The sequence below is a fragment of the Gymnoscopelus microlampas genome, assembly GCF_963454915.1.
Source record: "Gymnoscopelus microlampas genome assembly, chromosome: 3".
Classification (NCBI taxonomy): Eukaryota; Metazoa; Chordata; class Actinopteri; order Myctophiformes; family Myctophidae; genus Gymnoscopelus; species Gymnoscopelus microlampas.
Window position 1 is genome coordinate 14135552 of NC_139940.1, and position 10000 is coordinate 14145551.

A 10000-nucleotide genomic window follows, 5' to 3' on the forward strand; every position below is an offset into this window, starting at 1 on the left:
TTAAGTAAAAGTATCAATACTGCAAAATACTCTATTACAAGTAGGCCTGGCTCTAAGTAGCCTATAAGTCCGGAATTTTGAGTAAAAGTAGGCTATATAGGCTATAAAAGTATTGGCATCAAAATGTAGGCTACTTAAAGTACCAAAAGTAGAAAGTAGGCTATACTCATTATGCAGAATGTCCAATTTCACAACTTTTCAAATGTATAAAATGTATAAACATCTTTTGAAAATAGCAGATGTACAAGCTCACAATGATGTAGGCCAGGGGTCTTCAACAGGGGGTCCGGGAATCCTAGGGGGTCCTCAGAGCTACTATAGGGGGTCCGCCAAATCTTTGTGTGATAGGATTTTTTTTTTTTTTTTTTTTACATTAACCACTTGAACCCTAGAATTCCTTTTCTGAGGGGAACATTTGCCAAAAATAGCAGATCTACAAGCTGACAACGCGTCATGCTGTGATATGAACGTTTATGTAGATGAATGGAGCAGTAAAGGAGAAAGGTGCAAACACCAGGTTGAAGTTCATCCATGACGGTTGTAAAAATCCATGGCTAAAGACGTGGCTAGCCTGCGGACTGAGACCGGCTAATTTGCATATCCTCGTGAATATAAATTAGCCATGCGGTCTTCTGCGGACAATTTGGGCGTATTTTGTTATACTTTATTGGAGTATTTTCAGTACTTTTACTTCTACTCCACTACATCTCAGAGGCAAATATTATTTTTACTTTTTTACAATTATTTGAAAACTTTAGTTAAAATGACAAGTTACTTTATAGATTTGGATTATTATTATAGAACATACACATTCTCACTCCCAACTAGTCACTTATTGAAGAACTGTCAGTAGCCCCTAAACGTCCGATTATGACAGTCCTGATTCCCCTAAAAGTCCGATTTTGCAGTCCTGGTTATTTCTCCCTAAAGCCCTAAAAAGTCAAAACGGGACTATGTAGGCCACGGATGTTACCATTGTGTACGTTCCAGCTTGAGTACCCATATCTTCCGTATTGTTCAATAAAAAGCCTTTTAATCCGATCGACGGCCATTTTCTCCGTCTTTTCATCAGCTTTCAACTATGCGATCCTATCGGTTGGGAGGTGTATTGCACATTATAACTCTATGCGAAAATGGCCGACGATCGGATTAAAATGCTTTTTATCCAACAATACGGAAGATATGGGTACTCATGCTGAAACGTCGGCATGTATAGCATCCTGGGCATTTAGGTAAGCACTTCATATTTGCAATCTGAACGTTTGTGTAGACGTTACAGTTGTAAATGGAGCAATTCATCACACCAGGTTGAAGAATGTCCATGACCGTCATCTTTCAGGCCTACCGCTGATAACCATTAGCACATTGGTTCTCAAAGTGGGGTCCGGGGACCCCCAGGGGTACTTGAGGGGGTTCCAGGGGGTCCCCAGCTAAATGATGGACAGGGACCAAATGGACCCTTATGGGTCTGTAACTCTGAGAGTGTACAAATGTAACCAAATGGACCCTAACAGGTCCATTTGGTTCCATTTGTACACTCTCAGAGTTAAATTAACATTGATTTTACAATATGAATGTGGGTCCCAGAGACCTACATGCCATTAAATGGGGGTCCGTAGCCTAATGCATGTCAAACTGGGGGTCCTTGAAATTAAAATGGTTGAAATCACTGCTAGAGAGCCGTAAAAATCTTCTCTTATGGGGGTCCCTGGCTTATCTTTTCAAATGGGGGTCCGCGGTCTAATAAGTGTCTATTTGGGGGTCCTTGGCACGAAAAAGTTTGAGAACCATTGCATTAGCACATGAAGTCAATTCATTGTTTAATTTCAAATAAGTTTAATTTCACTTATACCACTTCATTCTGTTGATGTTTCTATTTTACTGCTACAGCAATTCATCACACGGCTTTTTCTTTACTATTTAGCATAAATATTGTCCTGGTTATTTCTCCCTAACGCCCTAAAAAGTCCAAACGGGACTATGTGGTTTGCGCATGTGCAAAGGAACGTTCAACATGGTGTGGTGGGTGTGTTGGGGATTGCTCCATTTACAACGCTAACGTCCAGGTCATAAACGATCAGATTTCAAATATGAAGTGCTTAACTAGAGGCCATGGATGTTAAAATGGTGTACGTTCCAGCTTGAGTATCCATATCTTCAGTATTGTTCAATAAAAAGCCTTTTAATCCGATCGACGGCCATTTTCTCCGTCTTTTCATCAGCTTTCAACTATGCGATCCTATCGGTTGGGAGGTGTATTGCACATTATAACTCTATACGAAAATGGCAGCCAATCGGATTAAAATGCTTTTTATTGAACAACACGGAATATACGGGTATTTTTGAGGGATCGTACATAATTTTAACGTCCGTGGCCATGGGGTAAGCACTTTATAGTTGAAATCTGCAATATATATATATATATATATATATATATATATATATATATATATATATATATATATATATATACATATATATATATATACATATATACATATATACATATATACATATATACACACACACACACACACACACACACACACACACACACACACACACACACACACACACACACACACACACACACACACACACACACACACAGTCAGTCCACATGCATAGCGCTGCATGAAATGAATACAAGGAAAATTCTGACTCGTGGTCGCGGTAACTCGCAGATTAATGGCTTGACCTACAAATAATATTTTGGGGGAAAAAATGGACCGCGGTCCGCCTGTTGAGTAGGCCTACCCCTGAATTAAAGCATCGAATAATATATATATATATATATATATATATATATATATATATATATATATATATAGATAATAAACAGTTAAGCAGGGAAACAATTCATTACATTTCAATAAGTAGTAAACTAAAAGGGAATAAACAACTTAAATGCACTGCTTATAATTTCAGGAATAAACAAATAAATAGGTGTGAATCACTCAATTGGTGCATCCAAATCAAACATAATGTGCAGTCCATATCATAACGTGGCACACACACTTATGTGCGCTCATTAACTCCCTCTGGGAGAGCAAACGTCCTGATGGCCCACTTGACATCGAAGGGAGTTGGGATCGAAGGACTTACGTGGCCATACACTACTGCCATTCAATCATGATTGATTGAGCTGATTGAGATGACATCATGATTTCTCCATGAGTCTTTGCTTTCGAGGAAAAAAACAAAAACAATTTAGTAGGTGTGGATTGCTTCAGTCAATGAATCAACAGCGGTCGTTAACTCCCCACTGGGACATCAGACAAACTTGATGGCCCATTCGCGCACACATAAAAGGTGATTAGGATCAAAGGCACTTAGTTTGTAGACAGACGCACAAGGCATGAATGGATGCCAGTGATCGTAGGTTTCGGTGACTGTCTTGTTTGTAGCGAGCTGTGTGCGGCCGGGGAACAAGCGGCCATTAAATTATGATTATTATGATTATTATGATGATGATGATGATGATCATTATTATTATTATTATTATTATTATTATTATTATTATTATTATTATTATTATTATTGTCATAAAATAGCTAAACAATCCATTTTACGCACAGCAGCCCAAATACAGGTCATGGTCCAGGTCCGGACAGTTCATTCTTCAAATAGGCCAGTAACATTAGTATTTATCTGATGAAGGTAAATGCTTCATGTTATGTTATGTTGTTATGTTCTAGAGCAGGGGTCTTCATAAGGGGGTCCTGGACCCCTAGGGGTCCTCATAGTTACTACAGTACAGGGGGTCCGCCAAATCTATTTGAGATTTTCTCTCTCTTTTGTTGATTTTTTTCACGATAACGACCATCCGGGGAGAACATTCACTGAAAATAGCCGATCTACAAGCTGACAACTCGTCATGCTGTGATATGAACGTTTATGTAGATGAATGGAGCAGTAAAGGAGAAAGGTGCAAACAGGTTGAACATCCATGACGGTTGTAATCCATGGCTAAAGACGTGGCTAGCCTGCGGACTGAGACCGGCTAATTTGCATATCCTCGTGAATATAAATTAGCCATGCGGTCTTCTGCGGACAATTTGGGGGTATTTTGTTATACTTTATTGGAGTATTTTCAGTACTTTTACTTCTACTCCACTACATCTCAGAGGCAAATATTATACTTTTACTCCACTACAATTATTTGAAAACTTTAGTTAAAATGACAAGTTACTTTATAGATTTGGATTATTATTATAGAACATACATTAACCACTTCAGCCCTGTATACACATTTCAGCCATTTAAAAATAGCAGATCTACAAGCTCACAATGAGCTTGTAGATCTGCTATTTTCAAAGGATTTGTTAACATTTGAAAACTTGAAATTGGACATTCTGCATACTGAGTCAGTGCTTTTACTTTTGGTATACTTTTGGTACTTTAAGTACATTTTGATGCCGATACTTTTATACTTTTACTCAAGTAGGCTATATTTTGAATTGGACATTTACTTTTAACAGAGTATTTCTGTATTGCGGTATTGATACTTTTACTTAAGTAAAACGTTTGAGTAGCTACTTTTTCCACCACTGATTACTAGCAATAAGCAATAACTTGGATAACAATTGCAAAATGTCGGCTATTTATTACGTAACTAAACGAGTTTAGGGAGTTATAGGTTAGGGGGAAACAAGAGTTCGTCATAGTGTCAACATTATATTATATAAGCAAAATATAATGTAGGCTACCTATAGTCACTTAGACAGGCAAGACACGTTAACAAAATAAATTGCCGTCCGATATGATGTAAACCCCCCTAGGCCCTAGGGGGTCCTCGTAGTTACAGGGGGTCCGCCAAATCTATGTGAGATAGAACATTTTCTCTCTCTTTTTTTCTTCTTTTTTTTAAAGCTCTGGACTTAGTACATTTATTTTTTACCGAAACGATTTTTTTCTTTTTACCGAAACGAAAGTTTCGGTAAATTGTCCCCCCAAAAACCTGTTAGGAGTAAGTTTCAGGCAATTTAAAGTTAAATGGTAGTACTTTGTAGTGACCTTTTTTTTCATCCCTAACATTCATCGAGCTCTGGACTTAAATTTTACTTATTATAAGTAATCATTAAGTAATGATAAAAAGTATGTGACTTTACTTTGGGGTGCAAATATCTAGTAACTAACTAATAAGTAATCATTAAGTAATGATTAAAAATGACCCACCTGGGGTCCCCCTGGGACCACCGGGCCTATCCAGTGAGCCAGTCCAACATGGGAGACCCCTGGAAGTTTTGGAACAACCAGTATCAGAGACCGAGTCTCCTCGCTAATCCTACCCGCATAGAGCACTCATCCTGGGCATAGAACTGACCGATAAAAGTAGATCTATAAACACACCTATAGCACGACTCAATTATCGCGGGCGGGCGGCCGGAGCGGGTCAACCCACGGAAGAAAAAAAAAAAAGAGTCGTGCGTAATGACGCGCAGGAAAGGATGGAGATAATTTTGGTGGACTGGTGGGGGGGATAACTTAATGTCAAGGACCCCCAAAATTATAAGTAGGCCTATTTGGCTGCGGACCACAGATTCATCATGGCTGCCTGCCGTGCGCAAATGTCCGCTTTCCAAATCCAAAGTTTGATTTTGTCTTGAGTTGATATTGCATGATATTGAGAAAATAAATGAATCACTCATACGCCAAATTAAAGTAGACAATTGACAGATCAAGGACCACTTTAAATCAAAAGAAATGTTTGAGAATAGACAGAGTTCCGCCTTAGTAAAATGTCAAGTGGATCCAGGTGGATTAATTAACAGTCAGACTTTTACCCTGATGCCCCATCTAAAATTATTAAATTAAATTATTCTGTGTGACCCCTTGGAACAGGGGTCCAGGAGGGGAAAATATAAACTTGACAGATCATAGAAACATAAAGATTATTTAAAAAAAAGGACATTTGATTGAACTATGCCTAAAATAAATCTCAAGTTTTTCATGCGCAACCAATTATTCAGAGTGACACCTTGGACCAGGGGATGGGGGTCCGTGGGGTGGGGGGGGTCCGTGGGTGTGGTGGTGGTGGGGGGGTCCGTGGGGGGAGGGAGAGGGTGGGGGGCTATCCTGGACTAAATGCATTTTACAAAGTATTTCACACGAGCGTGCGTGCGTCACTGAGTGCAAAACACCCACGCAAAGTGGCTAGAAGCTCCGTTGATGCCAACTCTCCAATGAAATTACGCGTGAAGGTCTATAGGTACGTGTTTTCGTCTGAATGTTACACGGAACGCATCACCTTTACATGTTCTCGTGTGCCATTATACGTTCACGTGTACATTCTTTGGAGGGGTGACACGGATGGAGCGTCTGGCTATGTTTTGCTCAGCAAAGCACGCACGCATGTGTCACCGCTTTAAGTCAATGGGAAATTACATGACGCGGCCATGCGAAAGACAACACACACACACTGCTCCAACAGTGTCAAAACACTCGCGCGCGCGTATCTGGTTTGCGCGCGCGTCACTGAGCGCGTGGTCGCGTCGTGTAGTTTCCCATTGACTTAATATGGTGACGCGAGAACACGACACGGTCATGCGCGCGCGCGTGAGCGCGTGCATGGCTACGCGGTCACGCGATCACGTGTAATTATACGCGGAGTGGAGGAGTTTGTCTGTAGTTTAGGCTCTAAACGAGCGCCATAGTGTGTGAGAGAGAGTGTGTGTTTGTGTGCGTGCTTGCGTGCGTGCGTGCGTGCGTGTGTGCGTGCGTGCGTGCGTGCATGTGTTCGCTCCTGTTGTGTATAATTACACCCTTAGCTTGAAGAGTTTTTGGACCCATTCTAATTCTGCTTACTTAACTCATCTCTCTCTCTCCCTCTCTCTATCTCTCTCTCTCACCTCATCGTTCTCAATGTCCTCCTTTTCTCCTTCTGTTTTCTTCTCTTTTTGCACTCTCACTTTTTCCCCCACCTCCCCCCATCATTAACTATGCATTTCTTGCTCCATCCTTCTCTAATTCTCTCATCTAAATTATATCACCCTCTTTTCCTCCTGCTTCAAATCTTGCACTTTTTTCTCTCTCACCTCTCTCTCTCTCTCTCTCTCTCTGCTTCACTCTCGCCCTCATCCTCCTTTCATCTCTCTCCCACACCCCTCTCATTCCCTCTAATCTCAACTGTTTTACTTCTCAATGCTTTATTTTCTACTCTTTCTTTCCCTATCTCTCTCCACTCCTCCCGTCTTCTTTTTAATATCTCCCAATGCCTCTCCCCATCTATCTCTATCTTTCTCTTTTTCTCTCTCTCTCAATCTCTTTTTCCATACCTCTTTGTCAATGTCTCTTTCATCTCTCCACCTCTCTCATCTTTCTCTCTTCTGCTGTCATCTCTCTCTTTATACCTCTTTCCATCTCTCTCTCATCTCCTACTCTCTCATCTCACTCTCTCTCCCCCCTCTCTCTCTCTCTCTCTCTCTCTCTCTCTCTCTCTCTCTCTCTCTCTCTCTCCCTCTCTATCCCTCTCTCTCTCTCTCTCTCTCTCTCTCTCCAGGAGTGTTGTTCAGCATTGAGGTCACGTCTACCTACTTCGCAGTGAGGAATTACTGGCGAGGTTATTTCGCTGCCACGTTCAGCGCTTTCATATTCAGGGTGCTCTCTGTTTGGAACAAGGATGCTGGTGAGACACACACACGTGCACGCACGCTCACGCGCACACACACACACACACACACACACACACACACACACACACACGCACACGCACGCGCACGCATACACAGACCAACAGCTGCTGTGAAAGACAATGAAAGCATATGCACACTGACGTATAATATGACACACACAAGAGCAACACGCAAGCATACACGCGCACGCACGCATCTACACACAAAGGGTTGTCAAAAGGAGCGCTGATCCAACAGTCTATCGCCTCTGTCGGGTGGAAACGTCATATGTCCAAAACTGTGACTTTTCAGGAGCAAAAGTAGCAAAAATAGTAGATCTACAAGGTTGTGGATCTGCTACTTTTGATACTTTTGTGACGCTGTAGGATGATCAAGTAGGGCATTCATTTATGAAAAAACACAAAAAGTGAAAATATGGAGATAAGAGGTTTCTGCCTGACAACAACAATTATTGTGTCTGAATAGGGTGTACCAACACCGCGTCACCAAAAGTTCGCCACGCCCCCTTTTTGACGCTACAGCCCTTGAGGGGTCAGACTGTACATAGAGACGGGCTTAAGACTAGAGAGTGACGGTGGTTTGTGTTTGTAAACGTTAACTTCTTTGCCGACTACATAGTGATCAGTGCACACTGTACATGTGTGTGTGGCTGGTCTATGAGAAAGCTGTTCACATGTTGCAGCGCTCCTCTTGAAGATTGAATACAGTGTGAGGCTAACAATGTATTCAAGAGAAAAGACTAGTATGGCTTGGATCTCAGCTGTATGACACAAAGAATTTTGTTCAACAACCTGCCCAAGTACAGCCGTGTTTGTTCACGTCATTTTCTCAAAGGTACTGTACATTTTTACCAAAAACATGAAACTGCTATTTTGTCTCTGCTAACTAAAATAAACTAGGTAATGTAACTAGACTAGGATAGCCTAGGGCGGTCCAGAGTGTTAGTGACTTTTTTCTCTCTCTAACGCTCTGACAGGCGCGCTGCTACTACCGTGTGAGGTCTCCAACTTTAATACAAAATAAACAAAACTATTACACTATTCACCGAAACAAAGGCAGTTTTGTGTTGTTGAAAGTTTCGGTGAGTAGCGAAATAGTTTTGTTTATTTGTATTAAAGTTGGAGACCTCGTGTGGAATATTCGGTCTATGAGCAGAGCAGCACGCCTGTCAGTGTGTTAGAGAGGAAAAAAAAGTCACTAACACTCTGGACCATTGTAGTTACATTACCTAGTTACTTTCAGTTAGCAGAGCAAAATAGCAGTTTCATGTTTTTGGTAAAAAAAAAAATACCTTTGACAAAATGAAGTGAACAAACACGGCTATACTTGGGCAGGTTGTTGAACGTTAATTCTGTGCGTCATACAGCTGAGATCCAAGCCATACTACATCTATTTGAGCTCCGTGATGTTGCCTCCATGCTGGAAAGCTGACAAATTGTATTGCTTTATCTACCACATTACCTCGACCCGACCTGCTATGGCACTTATGAACTGAGTAAGTCCTCACCATTGTGACTGTGAGTAAAAAAAAAAACACGGTCAGGTCACTGTTTACAAGCTGTTTACAACCCTCGGACCCCAACCCTCCGGCCCCAACAATGGCCACCGCTACCAAGTCACACATGTTGACGCCCCCTTTAGGATTTTTTGGTACACCCTATAGGACGGCTCAGTTGTTCTTAATACTTCAGATAACCCGCTAAATGTTTCATGTCATCATTTGGGGGTGTATAAGCCAGCCATCACTACTGACCACAGCAATTGTTGCTGTTGGGTAGAAACATTGTATTTCCTTATTTCATCTCTTATATAGTTTTAATATAAATTATGACAGTGTTGCGAAGAAATTGTGAAACTAACCATTCTACATTGTTACAAGGTGTGCTGATTTGGACGTACAGTACAAGGTTTCCTTCGGGGACACCAGGAAACAAGACTCTTTCATAACTGGGATTAAAAGTACACTACGGCCATATACAGTGCAGCTACACTGCAGAAAATGTTGCTCTCTCAGAGTTAAATTAACACGATTTTGTGGTGTAACAGCATCAAAATATACAGAACCAGCAAATCCCATGCAAAGAAAAACGTTAAAACTTGCTCCATAAGCGCTGAAACAGCAGTAGACTGATAGCAGACATAGCAGTCCCAGGGACAGAGTCTATACATGATGCCATGTGCATGTGAAGCTGGCTTTTTATCGCTAAGCCTGGTTTATACTTATTTGCGTTCCGGTGTCTTGCACCTAAAATAGCTGATCTACAAGCACAGAACGCGTCACAGAGTGATGCTTGTACAATATGTACAGATCGGCTGCTTTATCAGGCTTTTATTGGCTGTGTGATGTGATTGGTGATTGGATTTTT

General features: G+C 41.2%; 1 protein-coding gene across 1 annotated transcript in view; it reads left to right on the forward strand.

Annotated features, from left to right (window-relative positions):
* clcn1b (chloride channel, voltage-sensitive 1b) overlaps window positions 1-10000 on the forward strand; it is a 62812-nt gene that overhangs the window by 29663 nt on the left and 23149 nt on the right. The window contains exon 8 of the mRNA XM_084053533.1: window positions 7502-7627. Within this exon, the coding sequence (XP_083909659.1) occupies window positions 7502-7627 (126 nt within the window). The remainder of the gene's footprint in view (window positions 1-7501; window positions 7628-10000) is intronic.